The 25,558-nt window shown below is 51.1% G+C and overlaps 1 protein-coding gene across 3 annotated transcripts in view; it reads right to left on the bottom strand.

The window, feature by feature from the left end:
• Positions 1–221: 221 nt before the first annotated feature.
• Positions 222–25,558, bottom strand: part of WDR62 (WD repeat domain 62) — a 45,053-nt gene continuing 19,716 nt past the window's right edge. For 2 of the 3 annotated variants that reach the window (XM_027044677.2, XM_027044676.2), the window contains exons 10-32: positions 22,663–22,800; positions 21,001–21,179; positions 19,262–19,353; positions 17,023–17,148; positions 14,353–14,420; positions 14,150–14,271; positions 13,173–13,248; positions 12,314–12,425; positions 12,155–12,218; positions 11,143–11,268; positions 9,941–10,074; positions 8,142–8,194; positions 5,579–5,797; positions 4,286–4,413; positions 3,859–3,962; positions 3,396–3,506; positions 2,979–3,113; positions 2,590–2,701; positions 2,337–2,478; positions 2,196–2,256; positions 1,379–2,032; positions 664–821; positions 222–564 (exon numbers count right to left, since the gene is read on the bottom strand). In XM_027044677.2, coding sequence (XP_026900478.1) covers positions 307–564; positions 664–821; positions 1,379–2,032; positions 2,196–2,256; positions 2,337–2,478; positions 2,590–2,701; positions 2,979–3,113; positions 3,396–3,506; positions 3,859–3,962; positions 4,286–4,413; positions 5,579–5,797; positions 8,142–8,194; positions 9,941–10,074; positions 11,143–11,268; positions 12,155–12,218; positions 12,314–12,425; positions 13,173–13,248; positions 14,150–14,271; positions 14,353–14,420; positions 17,023–17,148; positions 19,262–19,353; positions 21,001–21,179; positions 22,663–22,800 — 3,372 coding nt within the window. In that variant the 3' untranslated portion in view covers positions 222–306. Of the gene's footprint in view, positions 565–663; positions 822–1,304; positions 2,033–2,195; positions 2,257–2,336; positions 2,479–2,589; positions 2,702–2,978; positions 3,114–3,395; positions 3,507–3,858; positions 3,963–4,285; positions 4,414–5,578; positions 5,798–8,141; positions 8,195–9,940; positions 10,075–11,142; positions 11,269–12,154; positions 12,219–12,313; positions 12,426–13,172; positions 13,249–14,149; positions 14,272–14,352; positions 14,421–17,022; positions 17,149–19,261; positions 19,354–21,000; positions 21,180–22,662; positions 22,801–25,558 lie in introns of all 3 variants that reach the window. The other variant, XR_008293418.1, reaches the window with a different exon arrangement.

Genomic DNA, 25,558 nt, shown 5'->3' with positions numbered 1-25,558 from the left:
TGAAACAGGGCAGGGAGGGCACTGGGGCTGATGTCCCCCAGGTGAGACAGGAAGAGGAAGGGCAGGTGAGGCTACAATGCTAGGCCAACACCTGCTGCATACAAATTTCATCCCTTCCAAAGTTTATCCGCTCATGTTCCCTGGGCTGGTCTCCTCCCTACCCTCCTTCCCCGCATCCACCTCAAGGGGGCTTTGTGGATGCAGACAGGCACCAGGAACCATTCCTCTAAACTGTCAGTTTATTTGCTTAAAATGTCTATTTCTTCAGAAGCAGCAGGGCTGTAGTGGAGAGCAGACTCCTGGCCCTCAATCCCCCCGTGCCTTCCTCCGCACAGCCTGCACCAGCAGCTCCGAGTAGTGTTCCAGCAGGGCATGCAAATCTGGGCTGGCCAGGGGGCACAATGTAGTTGGGGAGGAGGACCTTGGGCTGGGCTGGGCCTGGGCCACATCAGTTCCAACCAGCCAGTCACTGGCTTCTAACTGGCTATGGATCCAAACAAAGGTGGAGGCCAGTTCAGTCCGTGCCTGCTGCTGCTCACTGCTCACCTCATCACGGGAGACCATCTGCAAGGGGGGTACCAACCTTGTCAGGGGTTCCTCAGTCCAGGCAGTCCGGCCCCCTCACCCCCCAGCCCTCTCCCCTGACCCTGGGGCTTGGCTCACCACGTTGTAAAGGTCCAGGGCTTCCTGGAAGGCAGTCTGCAGTCTGTGCACGATAGTACTCACAGTGCTCAGGTCTAGGCGAGCTGAGGGCGGGACCCTGGCTGGCACCCTAGGCTCCTCCCAGTGTCCAAGATTGCCCTGGGCCAGACTGAGTGCATCTGGGGGTAGGGTAGAGGGGACAGAGTGAGAAAGGCACCTCCTCTTTCTAGCTGGTCTAAGAGAGGCCGGGGTGGCTGGGCTGATCCCAATTCTTATCCCTCTGCCTGGAACACTTCCCTCAGTCCCTCAGGCTCCCTTCCCTCCCCTCCTGCAGGACTCTGCTCAAATGCCCCCTTCTCCCTGAAGCTTTTCTCATTATCCTGCTTAAAACTGTAACCATTGCCTGTCCCCCAGCCCCCAATCCCTAAACCGTTTCTCTTATTTCTGTCCTTAGCACACACCACTTTGTGAAACATTTAACATTTTCCTTTACATTTAGTCTGGCCCCAGTTAAGGTGTCAATTCTTTGCAGTCTTGTTGACCGCCAGGCCCCACGTGTCTAGGGTCTAGAACAAAGCCCAACATATACGAAGTGCTCACTAAATATTTAAGTAAATGAATGAATGAATGGCACAGCCCCTGTGGCTGGGTCAAGCACCCACCTTTGGAGCCAAGCCACCTGGTACATGGGCTGAGCTTGGGGAACAATCCCATGTCCCAAGAGTGGTCAACTCACCAGGGGTTGTCTCCAGGATGGAGGTGATGCTGCCAGGGACCCCAGGCCTGGCCTCTGGAAGTGGGGTGCTGTTGGGGTGGGCAGGGGTATTGAGGGGCTCAGGGGCCAGGAGCCTTGGGAGAAAGGTGGATTTGTGGAGCCCCAGGGTGCTTGCATCCACGGGGCTGGAGGCCGAGAAGGTGGCTGTTGTGATGGTGACACTGGGCTGGGTGGCCACAGGTTCCACTGGGGAAGGGGGTAGCAAGAGCCTGTCACAGATGCTCGACAGGGTCAGCTTCAGACTCGCCCGGGCCTCATGGTTGCCCCAGGAGGGCAGGACAGGTTCTCGGCCCTCACTGTTAGAACTGAGTGCTGCCGTGGTGGGGTTGGCCTGGAGCTCCTGGCCCAGGGATGCCAGCTCCCCGACTGATGAGGGCCTGCGGAGGGGCCTGGCCAGCTCAGCCAGCACAGGGCCCTCACTGTCCTCGAGGGAGATGCTGCGTGACATCTTGGCACGGGAGCTGGCAGTGGCCTCCATGTATGAGTGGATGGAGGGGCTGTGGACACCCTGAGCCAGGCCTGGAGTGGGCAGGGCTGTGGGTGTCGAAGGCTTCCTGTCGGTGGGCAGCACTGAGGAGGAGGGGGCACAGGGTGCCGGACCTGTGAGGCAGGGGGCTGTAAAGGAAGCAGCTGCTTCACTCTCACGTCCCACTGTAGGGCTGACAGATAGGGGCCCACCCCAGGTGGCTTCAGGGTCTGAGTAGACCCTGTCCATCCCCACTGCCCCGTGGCTCAGATGGGCATCTGGGGTTGTTTATCTGTGGATGGGAACACTCACTCAGTGGGCACCAGGCCTCTAGGATCTCAACGGGCTCCTCAGGCTTTTTCCCAGGAGGGACCTGCAAGCACAGCCATGAGGTTAGGACGAGGCCTCTGGACTCCCAGCCCCAAGTCCTGGGGGAGCGGCCCCAGTACTCACGTTGGTTCTGCCTGGGGAGGTGTGGCCAGTGCCTGCTCTCGGGGGCTCTGCTCTGGGCTGACTGCCCCCAGGGTCCGTGAGTTTGACCTCTGGGGACTTCACAAGGTGCCGGGGCAGCTGGGCAGGGAAGGTGTGGGTGAACCTGTGGGAAGGAGACCAGGTGGTTGTGACTGTCCTGGGGGTTGTTGAGGGGACGTGGCCCCGCCCTAGGGGACAGAGTTGGAAGGTGGGGTGGGGGTTCACCAGCTCCTACCTGGATGTCTTCTGGAGGCGTGAGAGGAACTGGGCTGAGATGCTCAACCGGGGATTGAAGAAGTCCTCAGTCTCAGAGGCCTCCAAGTCTCTCAGGGATCCATGGAAGAGCTCTAGGGGAAGATGCCAGGGGAGCCCTCAGAATCCCTCCAGCCACCCAGCCCTGGACCCAGAAAGACCCGCAGACCAGCAGGTGGACCCTTAGAAACGCCTTCAGTCGACCACACACACACACGCCTTGGGAGCAAACGCAGCTCGGAGAAGAGCCTGTGCGGCTCTGTCCTGAAGATAAAATGTAAGCCCTTCTGCCCCCTTGCCAGCCGTGGAGCCTCCACCCTGTGACACCCGTGCTGTGCCCAGTGCTGGACGGCCGCCCAGGCACCGCCCTACCCTCAGAGTGAGCATCAGTGAGCGTCTCGAAGTGCTGGCGGAGGAACTTCTCCTGCTCAGGGGTCTGGGGCAGGGAGCTGTTGGATATGCCTGGCACCTCGGGCTGGGACAGCTCTTCTGCGGTCCCTGGGCATCCTGGGGAGAGGCGAAGGGGAGGCGAGAAGGCGGGCAGAAGAGAACTGTCAACACCATGAGTCACGGCAGACGCCCAAACATGCCAGACACTTAACAATGGAGAAAGCTGGACTCGCCCGTCACACACCCTGCTGCCACTAGGCCGAGAGGCTAATGGCTCTGTCTCCTGGTTGAGGACACTGACACTTAGTGGGCACCGAGTGCAGGGCCGACGTGGGAAGAGTGGTTATATATCATGACCATCCCCAAGCGCTGCCCGCCCCACCTCTGGCCCTTGCTTACCTGGTGTGGGGGGCAGCATCATGTCAAACTGAGGGTCTGGCTCTGGCCGTGGAGGGGAGGAATGGATGGTGGCGAAGCTGCACTCCAAGTCGGCCTCTGACTCCCCCAAGTCTGGAGGAGCAGAGCAGGAGTCAGGAGCCCAAAGCTAGGCCCGTAATGGGTGAGTCAGGTAAGTGGCTCAGGCTCCCAGGGCTTCAGTTTTCCCATCTGGATGATGGGGGTGATAATACCCGCCCTCCATTTGTAAGGACCAGCAAGTTTACACTTCAAGGAAAGGGTAGAGCTGGGCTCCTGCCAGTGGGCAGTTGGGCTCCAGAATCCTCAGGTACCAGCAGGGACAATGTCTGTCTCTGTGATAGACTCTGAGCTTCAGGAAGACCGAGTCAAGGTCACCACAGATACTCAGAAAGGCGCCTGGCTGGACGGACAAACTACTGCAGGGTCTCTACTGGCCCCCACTCACCCTCAGGTGGGCTCTGATCCTTGGAGCTGATGGAGGAGACCCTGAGGGAGGCGTCTCCTTGCTGCTCTCCGGGCCCCGCCTCGGTCGTCTTCGTGCAATACTTGCTGCAGCGCCAGTGGAGGTGGGGCAAATGAGCGAACACACTCATGTTAGTATACAGTGGCCCCCCACCCGAACCCCTACACATCTGCACCCTGTTCCCACTGGGAGCACTGCTCGTCTCTCCTCTGCAAAGGCTCCCTGCACCTTCTGCCTGGAACCAGGGAAGCTAAGGCTGTGGCTGAGGCTGCAGGGCCAGGCTCCTGTGCCCCTCAGACCTTGCAGCCCTGCCCCACAGGCCCACTGGGAGAGCGGGGAGCAGTTCTTCCAGGGCATGCCTGTAACCCAGGCTTCTTCTAAAGCTTCCTTTGGTGCAAAGGAGACCCACCTGTCTGTCTCTGTGACCGTCACTTCTGCCTCCAGGGAGTAGACGATGAGCTCCCTGTCCTCAGGGGACTCCCTCTGTAGGGGCAGGAAGGAGGGATGCCCACAGCCATCCTCCTGGGGACTCTCCAACTGTGGGATGAAGAGAGCACAGCCGTTTCAAGCAGCTACGGCAACCAGGGCCCTTTGCAAGCCACCAGGTGTTCCGCCAACACCAGTGAGAACAGTGAAGATGTCGGTCATGATGGCAGCCCCCACTGCTGGACACTCATTTTGAGCCAGGGCCTGGGCCAAGTTATGTGCTCATCTTGAGTTCATTCTATGCTCCTCCCACATGATCACCAGCCCCTTTACAGATAAGGAATCAATATAGCTCCAACCCTCTAAGATTCTGTCTGTATGGAGTTCAAGAACAGGCAAACTAATCTTTGGTGGGAGGTCAGAAGGCTGGTTGCCTCTGCAGGGAGGGGGTACTGATTAGGAGGGGCACAAGAGGGGGTGTCTTTCAGGAGGTAGAAAATACTCTATTTTGGCTTGGGTGGTGGATACCTAAGTGCATACATAGGTAACAATTTGTCAAGCTCTTCTCCTCAAACAGCATAGGGTTTGTACACACAACTGTATGTGTGTTATGCTACAATAGAAAAGAAAGTTTATACGATAGAATAAAAAGTAATTTTGTTTGGAAGATAAGAGAACAAGAGTTGAAGTTGCTTCAAGCACTTCTGAGGGCCCAGGCCCACTTCTTAGCACTGGATTCCTATCAAAGCCTTCTGAGAATGTTCTTCTTATGACCATTTTTTAGAGGTCTTTTTTTCTTGTTTTGTTTTGTTTTGTTTTTAAGATTTTATTTTTAAGTAACCTCTATGCCCAACATGGAGCTCAAACGCACAACCCCAAGATTAAGAGTGCATGCTCCACTGACTGAGTCAGCCAGGCGCTTGAAAGCAGAAGCCCAGAGAAGCAAGCCTTGAGGTAAGTCATCACACAGCTAGGAAGGGGTAGGGCCAGGCCTCTACCTGCTCAAATACTCCCCAGCCAGGCACAGGCTTGCTCTCGGGCCCAAGCTTTTACCCCCCAAGTGACCCACCTCCCAGACTCCTGGTCTGCCCTGGAAAGTCTCACTTGCACCAGACCCAGGGCCTCACCCTCTTGCCTTCCACCATGTCATGTAATCACCTCGCACCCCTAGAGAGGGATACTCAGCCTCATTTTCAAAATAAGCATGCTGAGGCCCCAAGCCCTGGGTGGGCAGTCATGGTGCAGGGTCTGCTGGCTGGGCAGGGGTGGTCTGTACCTCACTCAGCAGTCCCACCAGGCTCTGGGGCTCCACTGTATCCAGAATAGAGTCCTCCAGGCTCTCGGGCTTCATGGGGGTAAAGTAGCAATCCAGGTTCCGGGCATCCAGGATGGTCTTGAGGGGCTCCTGGTCAGCCCGCTCCGCCCAGCGGCCATGTGGTTTGTAGCTGCGCTTGGCATGGAAGGCTGAGCCATCTGCCACATCATCGTCTCCTAGCTGAGGGTGACAGGGGATGGTCAGGCAGCTAGCCAAGAGCTCACCAACTCCAATGGGGGACCAGGGACACCGCATGGACTCCATCCAGTCTGCATCCAGCTTTTTTTTTTTAATGTTTTATTTTTATTTTTGAGAGAGAGAGACACAGAGTGTGAGCAGGGAGGGGCAGAGAGAGAGAGAGAGAGAGAGAGAGGGAGACACAGAATTCAAAGCAGGCTTCAGGCTCTGAGATGTCAGCACAGAGCCTGACGGGCTTGAACTCACGAGCTGTGAAATCATGACCTGAGCCGAAGTCAGACGCTCAACCAACTGAGCCACCCAGGTGCCCCTCAGTCTCTAGGCTTTAAACACCACTCAGCAACAACTTCCAGATAAACATCTCCAGCCTGAAGCTCTCTGTTAAATTTCAGAAATGCATAGGCAACTGCTCTACATCTGTATGGATTCCTAGTGATATTTCAAAGTGAACATGTTGAAAACAACTCCTGATCTTCCCCCCAGATCGGCTCCTCCTGAAGCCTTTCCTGTCTCAGTTATTCTGCTGCTCAGGCCCCAAACCTTGAGCTCATCTTTCATTCTTATGTTGTCCCTCATAATCCACATTGTATTGTTTTTTAATGTTTATTTATTTTGAGAGAGAGCAAGCGAGGGAAGGGCAGAGAGAGAGGGAGAAAAGAATTCCAAGCAGGCTCCAAGCTGTCAGCACAGAGCTTAACATGGGGCTCGAACTCATGAAACTTGAGATCATGACCTGAGCTGAAATCAAGAGTTGGATGCTTAACCGACTGAGCCACCCAGGTTCCCCTCCACATTGTATTTCTTCAGCAAATTCTGTCAGCTCTGCCATCCGAACACATCCCCGATGTGGCCATTTCTCCCCACTGGTCCTGCCCAGCACTGCCTCCAAATAAGATTATAGCTTGAGAGACAGCGGAGGGTGGGTGTTTGAGAACTCAGGCTCTGGAGCCAGCCTGCCCACGTCTTGTACTTCCCATCTGTGTAACCCTGGATAAGTTACTTAACCTCTTTGGGCCTCAGTTTCTCCATCTGTGAAATAGTGATATGAAGAGCTCCTACACTTCAAAGGGGACTAAATAGATAATACATATAAAAGACTTAGAGCCTGTGCAGAATAAGTGTGCTATGAATATTTGTTGAATGTAACCCTACTTGTAGTATTCACTGATTAAGGGGAAGCCTGGGGTCTTGACAGACCTGGTCTGCAGGGGACGGGAAGGCAGGGAGGACTTCCCTGAGGAGCTAATAGGTTTTAATCTGAGGACTGGCATTATTCCTGAAATAAATCATCCAACCTAGGCTGTAGGATTCTGCTGCCTGCTTCTAACCCACCAGCTCCTAGCCTGCCCCTCCCCCAAGTAAACAATCAGCCATTCAATCATCTTGGTCCCTTTCTTTCTCTCACACCCAGTCATTTGGTTGCACCTTCAACATCCATCCAGAATCCAACCGTTTCTTCCCCCTGTTCCAGTCTCCAACCTCCTCTGTCTGGATTATCCCAACAGTCCCCTCCCGGTCCCCCACTTGCCCCTCATGTTCACACTTGCACTAGGTCATGGCCTTCCTCAACTCAGAGCCCTCCTTTGTCTCCATCTCACTCAGTGCCAGGGAGGGGAGAAATAAGTGGGGAGGACAATAAGGAATGTTTAGGGAACGCACCGCAGCCCACATAGTGTCATACCATCTGGCCCCCATTACCTCTCTGAGCCCCTCTCCCCACTCTCTGCCCCTCATTCACCCTCAACCCTGGCAGCTGGGCCTCCCTGTACTTCCTTGAACATGCGAAGCACAATCCTGCCGCATGGCCTTTGTCCTGCATACTATTCTCTCTGTCTGGAACATTCTTCCCCAGGATCTGCATTTCTCCCTTGCTTCAACTCTATTCAAATAGCATCTTCTCAGTGAGGCCTTTTCTGTTTATGCTAAAATTATTGCGCTTTCCCCCCAACACTTGTTATTTTCCTGAGATTCTCTCTTTTTTTCCTCCACAGACCTTATCGGCTTCCCAAATACTATACAACTTACCTGTTTAATGTGGATACTGTCCATCTTCCACACTAGAAAATGAGCCCATGAAGACCGACATTTTGTCTGCCTTGCTCACTGCTGTATCTAATGGTCAGAATAAGCCTGGCACAGGGTAGGTGTTCACTATGTATGTTATAGGCATGAAGGGCTGCCTAAGCTGAGACTGGAAGGATGATGGGGTTCTACATGGAAAGGACAGACCCAGAAAGGGAAACGGGCTCCCAGAAGAATGAAGAGCATGAAGGAGAGCACCCCTGCTTTGTCAGCCCTGGGTGTCCCGGTCTCCGGGCAGACTCACCAGCCGCTTTGCCCAGAGTGGCAGCTTGCCATTGGTCAGCAGACACCGAGGGTCTGGAGAGACATGTGGAATCCATGAAAAGAGAATAAATAACCCAATAGATAAACAGGCAACATATATAAAAACAGGCAATTCTCCAAAGACACATGTCTATAAGAAACACAGACATACCAAAAGATGCTTAAACTTAACTAATTGTCAGGAAAATGCAAATTCACACAATGTTTTACCCATGACTAGCTCAAACTAAAAAGCTTCATAGTATCAAGTATTGGCAAAAGTGTGGGAGAATGAATGGCTTAACACTGACTGCTGGATTTGGAGGGCCTTTGGGGTTCTCTTAAAATAAAAAACGTGCTAACCCCAGGGCCCAGCAGTGCCAGCCCTTGCCTCTGTCCTGGAGAAACACTCACACATGCCCAAGGAGTAGGCCTTGGAGTGGTCAGCATGGCATCACTTGCAATGGTGTATAGTCTAAACCCTAAATGTCCATCCAGAGGCGAATATCATTTTAAAAATATCCTATTATCCTGCTGGTTAAAAGAGGGAGGCCTCTGTTTTGTATCCACCAACATACAGGTTGATAATTTTGAGAGGGAAAAGATACAGAATGGTGTCTACAGTAGAATACAACTTATGTACATAAATACGATGTGTTCTGATGGCTGTGTACATACGTACATTAATGTTCAGAAAGAGGCCTATAAGGATTCATACCAAACATAAAACAGCCACCCTGCAGAGGACATGGGATTGGGTTGTGAGGGTGGCAACAAAGAAGATTTGCGTACCCTTTTTTCCAAGGCTGAATTCTTACATTACTGTTGCCTACCAGTCAGCTGTCTAGTCAGCCACTGCCTGCTCTCCCCCGCTGGCAGAGGCCCCTGCCCCACACTGACAGCACCCGGCCTCTCTTAGCTGGAGCAACCATGGCCAATGGGACCCGAGAGAAGCCTGCTGGGGGCTTCTGGGCAAGTTTCCTCTCTAGAGGAGACTGTAGGAGGGACTGCCGTGTGCTATGAGGCCTGTGATGCCTGCAACTTAAGCAGCCATCTTGCAACCATGAGGGCCTAAGCCAAGGTGATATGCGGAAGGGCAGAAATTTAGAGGAAGTCTGGCCTGCTTTGAAGTCATCGAGCTACTATTCTCCTTTCACCTGAACAACAGAATCTGATGTCTTTTGGTCAACAGCACCCTGTTTTTCCCCTGGGACAGCCCTTACACCCCCACCCACCCTTTTTGGACAGGTGGCTCAAGTGGAGCTGAGTCAAACCTCTGCCCTCAGGGATGACCACATGACTCCGGCCTGGCCAATCACGGCAACGGACTCAGAAGCACACCAGGACTCACACCAGAAACACGACTTACAACCTCAGGATTCTGCTTCAGCTACTGGGAAAGAGGTGCTCTCTTCTCTATATAGAGTTTTATCACCTAGCACTGCTGGGGGAATCTTTGCCCCCAGGAGAGGCAGAGTCTGCCTGAGAGCAAAGACAACATAGGAGAAAAGCAGAGCCAAAAGACGGAGAAAAATCTGTTTCTTTAACATCACCTGGTGACTGGAATCCAGCTACTGCCCAAAGCCAATACTCCAATTTTCAGGTCCATGACCCAATAAATTCTCTTCCCAGCTGAAGCCAATGAGAGTCCAGTTGCTATTACACTGTGAGAGTACTGACTAATAGGATCATTGAGCTTTGCCTCCAGGCCCTGGAAACCAAGTAGTGGGCGAAACCCAGCAGTGATCCCTACGCTGCAAGTTCAAAATAGGGCCCCTCTGGATGGGCCCCCTTCCCAACCTGGGTCCAAGCTCTCTTTGGATGGCGTCTTCAACAACTCTTCCGGTTCGCACTCTTCCTCCAGCTCATCCTCCGTCTGCTCTCCAGGGCTTAAGGAGCAAATCTCGCTGGGCACGGATGCATAGGTCTCCTGCCTGAAGCCAGAAATGAGGACAACAAGGAGAGAAATAGGTAAATGGGGTGGTGGTGGGAGGGACAGGGATCTGCCTCAGGCTGGGCCCTGTGCTAGCTTCCATATGAACTCATTACTGACTCCTTGTCAAGATGATGCTGGGAGGTCTCACCTGCCACACCCGCTCTGCTGGAAACATCACCACAATGAATGAAATGTAACAAGGCTGGGCTCAAAAAATAAGATAAACTCTCTCAGAGTCACAGCGATGGGACAGAAAGCACAGCAGGTAGTGGGGCTTGAGTACTAAGCTGCTGGGTTCTCTTCTGGGAAGTGTGTGTAGGAGTAGCAATGAGGTTTCATCTCCTTTGGAGCACAGGAGCCTAAAACACCCATGACACGAGATAGGCACCGGAGGGCACCCAGGACAGGGTGTAAGCCTCAAAACCTGGAGCCAAAGGGAGCTGCTCATTCGCTTGGTACCTAGGTCTACAATACCTCCAATACCACTGTAGGACAGGAAGCTCATGTTAAGGCCTGGTCCCTTTGGGAGGCAATGACAAAGCCTCAAGACAGAGAAAGACAAGGACAGCGCTAGAGGCAGAAGAGAGAATAAACCCTCAAATCTCCCACTCAGCTGAGACCTCCAAACTAAACCCCCAACCAAAAGTTAGAACATGAATTCACTCCAAATAAAACTGGTCTTGCAGCATGAAGGCTTTAAAGAACAAAAAGACACTTCAGTTCCACTGGAGCCTTCCCCGACTACGTCCCTCCCCACTGCACACTGGGTCAGGGGCCTCCTCTGCCTCTTCTGGTCCCCAAAGTCCCCCGAGCTTCCCTCCATCGCAGTGCTCACAGGCTCTCCAGGCACTTCGCTCTTCCACTTCAAGCCCCTTCTCACATGTACTACCATAACTTTCTATTCAAAGTCTGTCGTCCCAGTTCGGCCACAGGTGCACAAAGGGCAGGGCCTACGGCTGTGCTGGCCATGGCTATGTCTTCAGCCTCACTCCTCACGGGGCCCAGGGCAGGAAGACATTCCTCTAGCAGACAGACAAGTGGGGGACGGCCGGATCACTGCCAGGACCTGGGCTGGCTCCTCCACTTCCCGTCCCTCATGTTCTGCTGCTGCTGCTCCCGGTGGTCGATCTCCAGCAAGTGCTGCTTCATGCAGTTAGTGATCTCTGGGCCCAGGTGCCAGATGAACACACAGCTGCAGAGGCCGAAGAGAGATGTGGAAGGAGGGGGAATAGTGAACACGGAAGCCATCTGACCCTGGAAGCCACCTACGTTACCATAGCCAAGACTCCAGTTCCCTGGCCCCTCCCAGAAAACACACCCCACCAGCTTAGTGCAGGGGTTCCAGGCCATGTCAGGTCTACCCCCTGAGCAAGTCCAGACCATTCCACCAAACCATGACCTGTTCTGAAGACCTCAAGACTCAAGGAAGGGGGCTGGAGAAGGACTGAAATAAACTGAAGGGAGAGACAAAAGGGACTTCCTTGGCCACCAACCATGAGCTAAGGAGTTTATATCCCCATTTGATTCTCACTGTACAATTTTTTGAGGTAGTTGGTGGAGCAAACTGAGGCTTAAGATGGGAAATGACCTGGGGCACCTGGGTGGCTCAGTCGGTTGGGCGTCCGACTTCGGCCTAGGTCATGATCCCGCTGGTCCTGAGTTCGAGCCCCACGTCAGGCTCTATGCTGACAGCTTGAAGCCTGGAGCCTGTTTCAGATTCTGTGTCTCCCTCTCTCTCTGCTCCTCTCCCACTTACACTCTGTCTCTCTCTCTCTCAAAAAATAAACATTAAAAAGAGAGAGGAAAAAAACAACAGATGGGAAATGACCTGCTCAAGGTTCTCAAGGTCACAAGGAAATTAAGTGGCAGATCTGGGGTTTGAACTCAGGGCTGGGTGTGACACCCAGGTACATGCTGTCAAAGGAGAGAGCAGTAAGCTGGAACCCTCGGCGGGACTCCGCACAGGCAGGCCAGGAGCACGGTGCTCCCACTGTCTGAGCCCCTGCACTCCCCACAGTACAGGTCCTGCCCACTCCCAGGGGGAGGCCAGCCAAGGGCAGTCTCCAGGCCTTTCCCACCTGTCTCCAGATACTGTGATCAAGTGACGACAGTCATAGGTGAACTTCATGCCAGTTACAATTTCTGAAAGCAGAGCAAAGAAGCCACGCAGGCCTTCTGAGTCACAAGGCCGTGTGGGGACGCATGGGGAGGTGTCCCACGTAGGGAGGCACACCCACCTGAATGGCCAAACATCTTGGCAATGCACTCGCCCGAGTAAAAGTCAATCACCGAGATGCTTTTGTCAGAGCAGCTAGTGGCCAAGAAGGTGCCTGAGGGGTCCACGTGGACCTGCCGAGAAGAGGACCCACATGACAGTTAGGCTGCCTGCTTCTTCACTATGGCGAGGCCTGGGTCAAATGTCACAGCCTCTGCTGACGGAGGACCCTCTCATGCGGGATGCCTGGCACGCTGACTCGTCCCAGGTGCCCTCAGGACATACACCCTGCTTAGGATAAGAACTCCTGCCTCCATTTCATGGGTGAAAAAGTTACCACCCAGGCTCTGTGCTAAACACTCTGCGTGTGCAAACTGATTTCTTCCAGAGAACAACCCTATGATAGGGGCTCTTTCTAGCTGCATTTTACAGGCGATGAGACAGGCTCCAGAGGAGATGACACGTGCCCAGGTCATAGCCTGAGGCAGAGCTGAGAGTCTCACCTTAAAGCCTGAACTCAACACAACCCCCTTACTTCAGAGGCTCTGAGAAGGTCCCCCAGTCTTGTCCTGATAACACAGCAGGGAGCAAGTCTGATAAGGGAGCCCAGGTCTTTGGTTGTTCCCACCACACCGTGGCCACTGAAAACAGAAGCCACTTAAATGTCCCCACTCGGGAAAAGAGCTCAGTAAATAAAGGTAAAACAGTCTGTGATACCCCCAGTTCCCAGGCAACCCTGGTCAGCTAGGCCAGAGTGGGTGCCAGCCTGTGATCCTTTGATCAGGTACCCAGGATGACACATGTCTCGGGTGGCCCACGAGGGCAGCTGACGGACAGGGGGGATGTGTGTGGTTTTCACGCCAGGGGCCCCAGCTACTCACCTTTAGCAGGGACCCTTCATCACCCTGGGAGCCCTTGTAGCACTTCTTCTGCTTCCCATTCACGGTGTTGTAGACTCTGGAGAGGTGGGGGCATAATGTGGCCAGTGGTGGCCCTGCCCACCTGCCCCCTCTTGCATTCTGGTCCTAGCCTTACCTACCATCTTCCTCTCTCCTGGAGGCCCCTTGCCACCTCTTATCTCCCATCTGATGCCTGGACTGGAATACCATCTCAGAAAATGAGATGACCTCTCAGGCTGAGGTCAGGGAAGTTATGTATTGGGGTAGCCGTTGAGTTAATGTCTGTTAACATCTGTCTTCCCCACTACAGAGCAAGCGGAGTGCTGGCACTCAATCTGAATGAGCAAGTGAAAGGGTGGAGAACCTTTTTGCACATGCTCTCCCCTCTGCACAATCCCTCTCTCCCCTCCCCTGGCTCACTCCTCCACATCCTTCCCAGTCTCAGTTCAGATGTTCTTTCCATCAAGCCCTGCTTGATCCCCAGGTAGGATCAGGGGTTTCCCCAGGGTCCCCCAGATCCACTGGGCTCCCCTAGCCCTGACCGCTCCCTGGTGTCACTGTCTAGTGAGGTGTCCACCTCTCCTCCCTTGGACTGTGAACTCCATGAAGGCAGGGCCTGGGGCTGCCCTGCTCACTGCTGTGTCTCCTGCACTACCCTCCCAGACAGGTGCTCAGGGAATGTAGGTGAATGAATGAATTTATGAACCACATCAGCGCCTCCTAGTCACCCCACATGGGCTTCTGGAGAGCCAGCAGGAACCCTCTGCTGACCCGGAGGCTGGGCCTGGGTGAGCCTAGTTCCTAAGAAACACTTGCTGGGTCCCTCTACCCAACCCAGCTCTTTAGGGTCCAGATGAGGAGGGGGAAGAGAGCAGGGAGATCATAAGCAGACAGAACCAACCAGGTCTTACACAGGTCCTACTCAGAAACCAGGCTGGGCTAAGAGCCCAGCTTCTCACCTCACATTGCGGTCCTGGCAGGCCACGGCCACATACTTTTGGGTGATGTCGATGTCCATGTCATACAAGGTGGTCTTCTCTGCCACGTGGTGGGTACGGACAAAGTGTAGTCCATCTGAGGCCTGGCAGGGCAGGCAGGGCCTTCAGAGGACACCCCTGACAAGTTTCCCACCCCAGCCCTCAAGGAGGCCAACCCACTCTACCTGCTGGGCACTGCGAAAGTAGATGCTCTTGTCAGCCCCACAGCTGATCATCTGGATGTCTCTATTGCCTGGAGGAGGAGGAGGTAGTGCATTAGGCAAGGCTGGGCCCCTGCTGAGTCTGACTGGGGCCAGGGATCCTAGCCAGGGAACTCACTGCAAGGGAACTCCGGATTCCCGGAGGAGGAGAGTGGGTGCTGGGCGCAGGTAGGACTCCAAGACGTGAGCTGTGTGTATGGGGGGGTACAGGTGGAGCAGTGGCCTGGCAGGTCTCTGCAGAGCAAGGGCAGACAGGGAAACATGTCAGAGACACGGAAGGGGCACCACGTCTGATTTGGGATTTGGAAAGGTGATTCGGGCAGCAGTGTGGAGGCGGGACCAAAGCGGGGAGCAAGTGGAGACACGCAGAGGGTTGGGAGGCCCATGCCACCATGAACAATCAGAACACCCACATGTATGTCAGGCCAGGCCCCATTGCCACATGCGCGTCGCGCATCCCCTTCTGATGGCTCACTAGCCACCCCACTGTACAAATGTGAACCCAGGGGCTTAGAGTCACACAGTCCTTGTTCCAGAGCACAGAGAGTCCGGACAGGACCAGTATTAGACCCAGGCATTCTCTGGCTAAACACTGTGCTCCAAACCCGGGCTTCCTTTCCATGCCTATTTCCTGTCTGTACAACAGGCCTATGACAGCCCTTGCCCCCACAAAGTTGTGTGAAGCCTGTGGAACAGTGGCTGCCACCCAGTAAGCACTATAAATATCCTTGCTTTTCTTCTTTCTTTATAGAATTAGAATAATAACGCACAAATACCTTAGAGTTGTGGTGGGAATATAAAGACAGAACAGATACAAAACACTTAGAGCCTTGCTAAGCACAGATCTAAGCACAGTGTCCTTGCTTCACTGCAGGACATTTGAAAGGGCTCAGGCCTGATGCACAAGTTACGATGTTACTCAAGCAGGAGTCACTGGCTCACAGAAGGCAGTGAGCCCTGTGTTGGGGAGGAAGTGTAACCTGAGAGGAACCCAAAGAAACCTGTAAGTTACTGGTAATGTTCTGCTTCTTAACCTGGGGTGGGGAGTCCAAGGACCTAGCACTGTTAGGCTACAGGTCACTGGTTATAAACAATGGGTGTGTCTGTTCTAGTTCATATGTACTGATTAAGTACCTTGATGTGGAAGTTCATTGTACTGTTCTGTAAACTATCTGTATTGTATTCATTTGTTTGGATATTTTTCAGATAAAACTGTTAAAGACTGAATCTTACCTTAGCAGGGCAGTTTCAGTCAGATTTCGACTGGCTGGAGCCCAGTTTATACTAAAATTATCAGCGTTTTGAGCATAGCTCAGCCACAGAAGGGTACTCAGGAACTGGGGTTAGGAGTTACATCCTCTCAGACTGGCTGGGGGTTCTAATGAAAGCCCACACCTTTCAGGAGATGGCCTTAAGGACCAACTCCTGGGCCACCCCTTGGCCAGTCATCACCTCTCTTGGATCTAGACCATTCGTGAAAGTTGATGTCACTGCTGGCCAAGCTGCTAGACTTGCGGATTTAGTTAGTTATTCTAACTAACTCTATCCCATGGAATGAATAGGTTTTTAAAGATGTCTGAAAGTTTTAGCTGATCAGCTTTGGTTGTCTTCATCAAGACACGTCAAACATTGTTAACTTGTTTTTGTCCATTGTTAACTTGTTTTGTCTACGGAGAGGTAGGGCAGAAAGCGGGGAGGATCAAGGGACATTAATACATTCTCAGTCACAAGATTATATGTAAAAAAAAAACTCTTCGTAGTCAAGAACTTGGAATGAGTACATAGATGTATTCTCTTCATGAGTAGATTCTTCTGGAATATAGTTTTGAATATGCTCTTGGGTTCTGATCAATTAAATCTTATAGGACCTGCCTCCTCTCCCCTTGGAATTCCTTAGGGCCAAACCTTCATACTGAATCTTTTGAGTCTAAAGGGAATCCCTTTGATTTCCTGGCTGAGTATGCACTTTGGAGGGCAGCCCAAGGCAAGATCCTAAGCCTGCACCTACTGCTGTGTGACTCTCGCTGCAAACGAGGTAAGGAATGGACTAATTGCAGTGCAAGGATCCTCCCCAGCACAGAATTAGCTCCCGGCAACCTTTGCAGTCACCTATTTTTCTGCCAAAGTCACCAGTGCCCATCCCGCGGTCCTCTCACAGGATTGGCACCCCGATTTCTTTTTGGGGAATGGCATTCACCTAATGCCAGTCCTTCTGGATCAGGGGTGGAGGCAGGTGTGGGCTGGGGGCACGTGAGTCAGACCTGGCCCAAGAAAACACCCCTTTGGGTGTTTCAGGCACCGATAACTGTTCTGAAAAGGGCAGGTGCCTCAAGCCTGCACAAGGGAATTCAGCTCCCAATTTCTGCCAAAATTGATAGGAAGAGGGGAAATCTCCTTCGAGTGGCACAGTGACACCCAGATGCTGCCCACCACAGAAAGGTGTAGCTGACAGAGGGAGTCTTGATGATTTTAAAAAATAATAATAATAGAATAAATCAACCTTTGGATCCAGCTGGGCCTGAATCCAGAGCTTGCTTTTCCCTTTTTTGTTCAAACTAAAGGGAGTCTTGTTATTACGTGTAGCCAAAGGGGTGCACCAACCAAGGAGGGCGAAGCAGGAAGGAAAGGACTCACCAGCAAACTTGATGGCCGTGATGGAGGAGGAGTGGTCGTCCAGGGTCTGCTCCAGGTTGTAGTTCTTCTCCACATTCAGCACGTGGATCAGTCGGTCCCGACTGGCTGAGGCCAGCAAGGTCAGTCCTGTGAGTGGACAGGGTGGCACTGAGTTCTCAGGAGGCTGCCTGATGCCTTGGCCTCCCAGAAAACAATGTGACTGAGCTTTCCAGGCCTTGAAAAAGGGGTCTTTGGTGCTGTGACTGCAGCCACCTGGCCTCAAAGCCCGCAAGGGGCCATTCCCCCAGCTCTGCAGTCTCTCCCCAGAGCCCCTCAAACCTTGGCACTTCACATCCCATGCCCAGTTCGGGGGGATGAATCTTGATGTACATGGACGCTCTGCCACCTGTGCCCATAGCAGACATCCCAGCAGAGCCCAGCACTCCTTCCTGCCAAGGCCAACTCTTTGGCTGCCATGTGAAGCCCAGCCAACTTCTCAGCCTCCCCAGAACACTGCTCCTTCACTCTCTGAACTCCGGCTACCTGGGTCTCGTCCAGGCCCTACTGACAACCCGCTGCCACACTTCCTTCTGCCAATGGGTCTTCCCTGCTGGCCCCCTCAGACAGTGCCAACCCTGGTCGCCTCGCATGTCTGAGGGCTAACACGTGACTTGAGGTGGAGGGGAGTTCATGAAGGATGTACTGAATGAAAAGAGATTTGAAGAAAAACTGGTGGGTGGTGCCTGGGTGACTTAGACAGTAAAGCATCCGACTTCGGCTCAGGTCATGATCTCATGGTTCCTGACTTCGAGTCCCGTGTCAGGCTGTGCACTGACAGTGCAGAGCCTGCTTGGGGTTCTCTCTCTCTCTGCCCCTACCCTGCTTGCTTGCTCTCTCTCTCTTTCTCTCTCTCTCAAAATAAATAAACTTAAAAAAGGAGAAGAAAAGAAAAGAAAAGAAAAACTGGTGGGACAGAGGGTGCAGGGAAACAAATAAGGAGAAAAGAGTATGGGAAAGATTGCTAACATATCTATTCCTGCCAAAATGTTCTATTCCTGCCAAAAATGTATCAGCAGAATCAAATCATGGGGAAAACAGACAAACCCAAACTGAAGGAAATTCTGTAAAATGGCCTATACTCTGCAGAAAGTCAAATCACAAAGACAAAGTAAGGCTGTGGAAATGTTCCAGAAAAAAAGGTGACAAAAGAGCTATGAAAACTAAATTGTGAACCTGGACTGGAAAAACAAAGGTGCTACGAAGGACAATATTGGGACAGCCAGCAAACTGGGAATAAGGACCACGGAGGAGATAACAGAACCATATAAAGTGAAACCTCCCATTTTTTTTTTTAAGTTTATTTATTTATTTTGAGAGAGTGAGAGAACACGAACAGGGGAGGGGCAGACAGCGAGCAAGAGAGAGAGAATCCCAAGCAAGCTCCATGCTGTCAGCATAGGGCCTGATGTGGGGCTTGAACTCATGAACTGTGAGATCATGACCTAAGCCGAAATCAAGAGTCCGATGCTTAATCGACTGAGTCACCTGGGTGCCCTGAAACCTCCATATTTGATAAGTGCACATGGTCCTGTAAATGGATATCCTCATTCCTAAGAAATGCTCACAGACACATCGAAGAGTGAAAGATCATGCCCTCAACTTACTCTCAAACAGGTTAGCCAAAGAAATGTATGTGAGAATACTTTATGTCCGTGTGCATAGGTACACACACGTGCACAAACACAGAGATAGAAGTGGAGATGGGGAAACAGGTAAAGTCATATATACAGTCATAGGGTCAGATAGAATTTAAAAGAAAAAACCCTGAGGAATCTGGGTGAAAAGAATATGGGTATTCATTCTAATACTCTTGCAATTTTTCTGTAGGCATTGAACTTTTTCAAAATAATATGGTTGATCTGTGATATATAATATAACTGTTGCTCTCTTCTTTCCAGCAGAGGATGAGCTCATTCATACTTTCTCTCATTCAACACTCACCTCTTTCACCTCAAAGCTATTCAGAGCACTGGGGACCAGGGTTAAGCAAGTCAAGCCCAGTCTTGCCTGCCCGAGTCTTGCATTCTAGAGTCCTGGCTACCCTGGTCTCAGGGCCCAGTGACAGGGCTTACTACACACAGGACTTCCAGCTGTCACTCACAGCCCCACGAGACATCAACCACTCATTTCTGTGGCTCGGCCAGGGGGGGAATGCTCTCCTGCTTTCCCCCTACCTGCCCCTCACCCCACACAGGTTTACCTGTCTCAGGCTTGGAGTACTCCAGGCACAGCACCTCAGCATCATGGGCCTCCACCTTGACCAGCTCGTCCATGAAATGTAGCTCGTGGATCCTGGGAGACATACGTTGTCTGCTATACCCTGCCCTGAGCCCCCACCCCTCAGTGCTAGGTGTTCTGCAACTGCTAGAAAAGGTCAGAGCAGCCCACCGGGCAATGTGGGAAATTCCTGCCCCGGCCAGCTAATCTAGATGCCCAATCATTCTTCTCCTCTAGAAACCAGCTATCTTAAAGGTAGCAGTGCCAAGCCTGGACCACCTAAGCAGCACCAGCCCCTTATGGTTCCATGGGCCAGGACTAGGACAGTCCTCTGGGAGAACAGGGGTTAGGACAGGGCTATATCAGAGGTGATTCCTGGGGGTGGGGCAGGGGCCAAGGGTCAGAGGTCATACTCAAGGATAGGACCTACAGGTATGGGACATTTGATTCCTATCTCTCATTCTTAAAGACTCTCAAATCTAAACTTTCCTCATTCTCTCCAACTGAAACCAAACAACACGCCCTCTAGGATGACATAAGAGACAGTCACTCCACGTCCTTCACTCTACCTGTCATCTTAGCTTAGCCACTGGCCTCTCCTGCCTCAGTTAACCCATCTAGAAACCAGCTGCTAAGAGCAGCGTTTCCACCAGAGGGTGAGTGAAAGGAGTAAGTGTCAAGCCAGTGGCCAGCCAGGGAAGAGTGCTACATCCACGTTGGCTCGCTGCTGTTTTCACCATTCACAGCAGAGCACAGTCAGTGTGAACGGCCCACGGACACATTCGGTTTGCCTCACACGGTGATTGGTGTCCAAACAGTTGCCAGCATTTAAAAATCATAGAATTTCACGGGGCGCCTGGGTGGCGCAGTCGGTTAAGCGTCCAACTTCAGCTCAGGTCACGATCTCGCGGTCCGTGAGTTCGAGCCCTGCGTCAGGCTCTGGGCTGATGGCTCAGAGCCTGGAGCCTGTTTCCGATTCTGTGTCTCCCTCTCTCTCTGCCCCTCCCCCGTTCATGCTCTGTCTCTCTCTGTCCCAAAAATAAATAAACGTTGAAAAAAAAATTAAAAAAAAAAAAAAATCATAGAATTTCACAGAGAAAACTCAGCCCTTTGCTCTACTTGGACGATGGGAACATGTGACAATGCAGCCTGCACTCCTGCTGCCACACAGTGGCTGCCCCTTCATGGAGCACCTGCTCTCCGGCTCCCTATCCCTTTCACTCCTCCAGTCTCAGCACCCAAGTGGTCAGCTGTCATTAGTCAACTTAAACCTCGTGATGGGGTTCATATTCTGTCAGCGCCTATTGGGCCGGAGACATCTTAAAAAACCTCTACAGTGTGGGAAAACAGCCTGAGCCCTCATATGTCCCATCCTCCTGCCCCCCCCCACCCATGCCACCAGGACCCCCCACGCTCCAGCTGGCATCCTCTCTGTCCGGAACTGTCCCCCTACCCTAAGGTCACACATGTGTGCCTGTCTACAACACGGGCACAGTTCACAAGCCCCAGCTGCGGAGGTCCCCGTGGCTGCCCTATGTCAGCCCTCCGGAAGACACTTCTTAGCTTAAAGTCGTCAGGGACAGCTGCTTTCCAGCTTGCTAGTCACAGTCCCTCATTCCCAGGGGGCCGGCGGGGGTGGCGAGGCCAGGGCTCCTTCACACCACCGAGTATCCAAGCCTGAGCTGGGAAGTGTCTGCTAATCACCCTCCAGGGCTCACTTGCCTCAGATTTCCACTTCGGTCGCCTGAAGCCAAGTGCTGGCCATCAGGACTGACCTGCATGACCCGCACCCCAGCTTTCACGTCCACAGGCGTCCCGTTCTCACCCCCCCGGTCTGGGAAGTGCGACGTGTCCTGCAGATGCTGGATGTCATTCTCTACGTACACTACCTTCAGCAGGGTCTGCGGAGGGAGAGGGCTGAGGTCAGTGCTCTGGAAGTGCCAAAGCACCTCTGCAGTCCTGTCTCCCCACAGCCGGCCTCCCGTCCTTCATTAGCTCCAGAACTCCAAATCTGACCTTCGCTACTCAGAGTGACTGTTTCCTAGTCCCCCTGGCAGCTGGGTGAGGCTCTGTGGATACATTCTGGTCAATGAGATATAAAACAAGTGAGAACACTCTGCTTCCTTTTCCTCCGTCCTGCTGCCTGGAGCTCCCGCAGCCATACTGGATGACAAGGACAAGGATGACTCCAAAATGGCAGTGTGGACACCTAAAGGCTCTCGGGTCTCCAAGGGCTTCCTGCAGCTGCCAAAACAGCCTGGATGGTGACCTCCAGACTATTTTTATGAGTCAGAAAACCAAACTTTTCCTCTTGGCTTTGGGTTTTTCTATTGTATGCAGACAAATATAACATGTATATCACACAGGTGCAGAAGAGAAGGTGGTAGTACTGGGTGTCGGGGGGGGGTGAGGGGAGTAAAAGGGCACCTGCTACACACAGCCTGCATTAAGAGCCTGTTTTGTTCCAGCCACAGTGACTGCTCAGGTTTTCCAACTGCCCAAACTCTTTCTCACCTCAGGGCCTTTGCACAGGCTATTCCCTTGGTGTAGGACACTCTCCCCTCCCCTCTTTGCTCATCCCTATCCTCCACATCTCAGCTCAGTTGTCTCCTCCTCCAGGAAACTGCCCCTCACACTACAGATAAAATCAGATGACACTGTTACATATCCTACTAACACTTCACAATTTATTTCCATGCTTATCATGCTTATGATTATACCATAATTTGTGCAGTTATTGGTGCCTCTCCCTTCTAGACTGTGGGAGCCACAAGGGCAGAAGGAGGGTCTTAGTCACTGATGTGTCCCCAGCATGTAGCATAGCACCTAGCATAGATCTTACTAAGCATCTGCAGAATAAATGAATGCATGAATCAGATCTCAGCTCCTAAGAGAAGCTCCCTCACTGACCTAGCAATATCAACCATTTCTTCAGCCCTCCCAACATCATGGCTCTCTTTGGGACGCTGCCAGCACCCTCACCCAAGGCTTCACTGTGTGGCAGTTAGCTAGACAGGGGAAGCCCCTCCCTGATTTGGTCTGTCAGGTGTTCTTCCAGAGAGTTCTGACTCAAGACCTGGGGAACAATTTCATTTCTACTGAATATGTCAGGTTGCCTGGAGTAGCTGTGTTGACACACCTAGAAAGCAGGAGCTGATGGGCAGAGAGAAGCAAAGAGGACAGACCACACTACCTCAGAAAGAAAAAGAGGGAGAGAGTGAGAGACAAGAGAGAAGGCGACAGAGTGTGACTGGTCTTGCTTCCTGCTTCTTGCCCTCAGTGAAACTTAACACCAAGGTCCATAAGACCCCCTCTTGTCCCTATATCCTACTTAAAGTATGTCTCAGTTCCTCCTAAAATATGGTTCATAATTGAGCCACTCACATTACTGAAGATATTTTTCTGCCAGTGAGAGTCAGGGCTGCTATCCATGTTCCAAAAGCGGATGGTGTTGTCTGAGGAGCAAGTAAGAAAAGATCCTGATGGCAGACAAGCTCTCTGATCTTCAAACTCCGGATACACCTACAGTCCCCAGAGAACAAGGCAAAGGGCGATTCATTACAACCATGTCAGTGGAAGCATTATGATATACTAGTGCATTTTGGTGACAAAAAGTATGTGGCAGATAAACAGGCATGGCGTAATGCCTTCTATGTTAAAAATGAACAAGAAAACAAGGACACCGAATGCTACTATATATTGTCCATGCCCCATCTTCAGCCCAGGCCATGAAACATCCCCACACGTAAATTTCCAAGGCAAATGGGCAGCTCCATCAAAAATCACTAAGCACAAAAGGAAACAAGGTACCATGAGTAAGAAGCAGAAATAGCCATCCAGCTTCAAATACTGGAATTATCACACAGAACATAAAATAACTATGTTTAACATGCTTAAAGAAATAGAAGAGCTTTGACAAGAGTAAAAGTATGACTAGCCGACCATAAATTATAAAGACTAACCAAGCAGGGCTGAAAAACAACAAAACAGAACTATTTCTAGAAGCAAAATGCAGGTCAGACAGTCAAAAAGATGACATATAGCGAGATTTCAAATCTGGAAAACCGGGTTCTGAGGAAATGATAACAGCAGTAGCACAGATTTTTAATCTAAAATCGCCACATCAAAATGAGCAACCAGATATCAAAACCAAAACCCCACAGACAACACTTACAGCAAAATTAGGTGATACGATATTCTCATAACTCCCAAAATACAAGCAGGTAGGGACTAAATACCTCCAGTAGTTTGTCAACATGTATATGAGAGAACACAGAAGGAAGCAACATTGTTGTTCTTTGAGTAACTCTGTGGTTACCCAACAAAGGATAACCCCAAAGTAGCCAACGGGTATTCACAGGGAAAGTACAACAGTTCAAACTGAACAGCAGTTCAAACCAGGAGGGTTTTATCCACTCCAATAGTGGTTGAGTGTGTGCTTTGGCAATTAGGTCGGAAGGGGCTGGAGCTGTGAAGATCCTGTGAACTCTTAACACTGACCTGCCATGGCTCTCACCCATGGCCAAAGGCCCACCCAGAGGGAAAACAAGACTGATCAGGATAGACACTGGAAAGCCAGAGTAAAGAGGAGGCTTAGAAAAAGGTAGGGGTACAACACATAAATAGGAACATAATAAGGAAATATCAGAAAGCAAGCTGCCATATTTTTTTAAATAGTATAAAAATCATAGAAGATGGAATCCATTCTTGGGGAGCTAGAAAATCTGCCCTCAACCACACCAACTTGTTTTTATTTTTATTTAAGTAATCTCTACACCCAAGGTGGGGTTCAAACTCATGACCCTCAGATCATGGCTCTACGGACTGAGCCAGCCAGGTGCCCCATGAACTATACCATTTCTAAAAATGAAAACAAAAAAGGACCAAACTCCAGTCCCAAACAAAGTTACCCTTTAAAATAAAAGGAAAAGAAAGAAAGCACACCAGAAACATATTTCCACAAAACAAAACAATTTCCCAATTAGGAAATTCAGAAATAAGATGACAGAATTCAGAGTTAGAAATAAATGAAGAGATCATTTTAGGAATAAAAACCAAATTAGAAGGAATCCAAAAGCGAATAAACACAAAAAGGTAAGGCATGAAGAAATAGGTAAAAAGGGGGCTTTTTTTTTTTTTTATCTTTTAAGTTTATTTATTTATTTTGAGAGAGAGACAGAGGGGGCCAGAGGGGGAGGGGCAGAGAGAGAGAATCCCAAGCAGGCTCCACACTGTCAGCATGAGGCAGAATGCGGGGCTTAAACCCACAAACCATGAGATCACATGACGTAACTGAAACCAAGAGTCAGACACTTAACCAACTGAGCCACCCAGGCACCCTTAAAAGGGGGAAATTATTAAAAATAAAACAAATGATGAAAGAACTAAAAGGATTTGAGAAAAAGTGACACTACTGGAGCTAGGCAATGAGAATCCAACATATAGATAATAGAAATCCCTGAAGAAAACCACATCAAGGGAACAGAAATACTAAAATGTATACAGCAGGAATAGGTCTACCTATAAAAACCAATATCAAGATATACTCTAGAGTAACATTACTAGGCCTAAAAGTAAAAGAAAGAAATCCTTTGGGCTTCTAGGCAAGCACAGAAAGTGACTTAAAAGGGAAAACAATCAGACATTTCAATAACCATAAGAAAATGAAATAATGTATTTAAGAGAGACAAGGAAAGAAAACATGAGCCAAATATTTTCTATCCAGCAGGAGTGACTTTCAAGTATAAAGGACAAATATAAACTTACCAATATGCAAAAACTCATATTGGGAGATACTGTCCCCATGAACTGTTCCTGACAAATCTTCTAAAGAATGAGCTCCAGGGGCAGCTGGTTGGCTCAGTCGGTTAAGCGTCTGACTTTGGCTCAGATCATGATCTCATGGCTCGTGAGTTCGAGGTCCACGGGCTCTGTGCTGTCAGTGCAGAGCCTGTTTCAGATCCTCTGTCCCCCTCTCTCTGCCCCTCCCCCGTGCTCTCTCTCAAAAAAAAAAAAAAAGAAGGAGCTCCAGACAACAAAAACAACTAGAGACATCAACATAGATTAAATATATAGTTACTCGTAGAACAAAGAATAAATGAGGGTCAAGTGACATCACTGAAAACGGCACAGTGGGGAGAACTCCAAAAAGCTATCCCTCCACCGAAACAAACTTAAGCTCCAAAAAACTGTCAGAATCAACTTTTTCAGAACTCTGGAATCTAACTTACAATAACCAGGGAGAGCTTAAAAAAGAAAGAAGCTGCTGCATTTTGACATT

The sequence above is a fragment of the Acinonyx jubatus genome, chromosome E2 (assembly GCF_027475565.1).
Source record: "Acinonyx jubatus isolate Ajub_Pintada_27869175 chromosome E2, VMU_Ajub_asm_v1.0, whole genome shotgun sequence".
Taxonomy (NCBI): domain Eukaryota; kingdom Metazoa; phylum Chordata; class Mammalia; order Carnivora; family Felidae; genus Acinonyx; species Acinonyx jubatus.
This window is presented reverse-complemented; position numbering and strand designations above follow the sequence as displayed.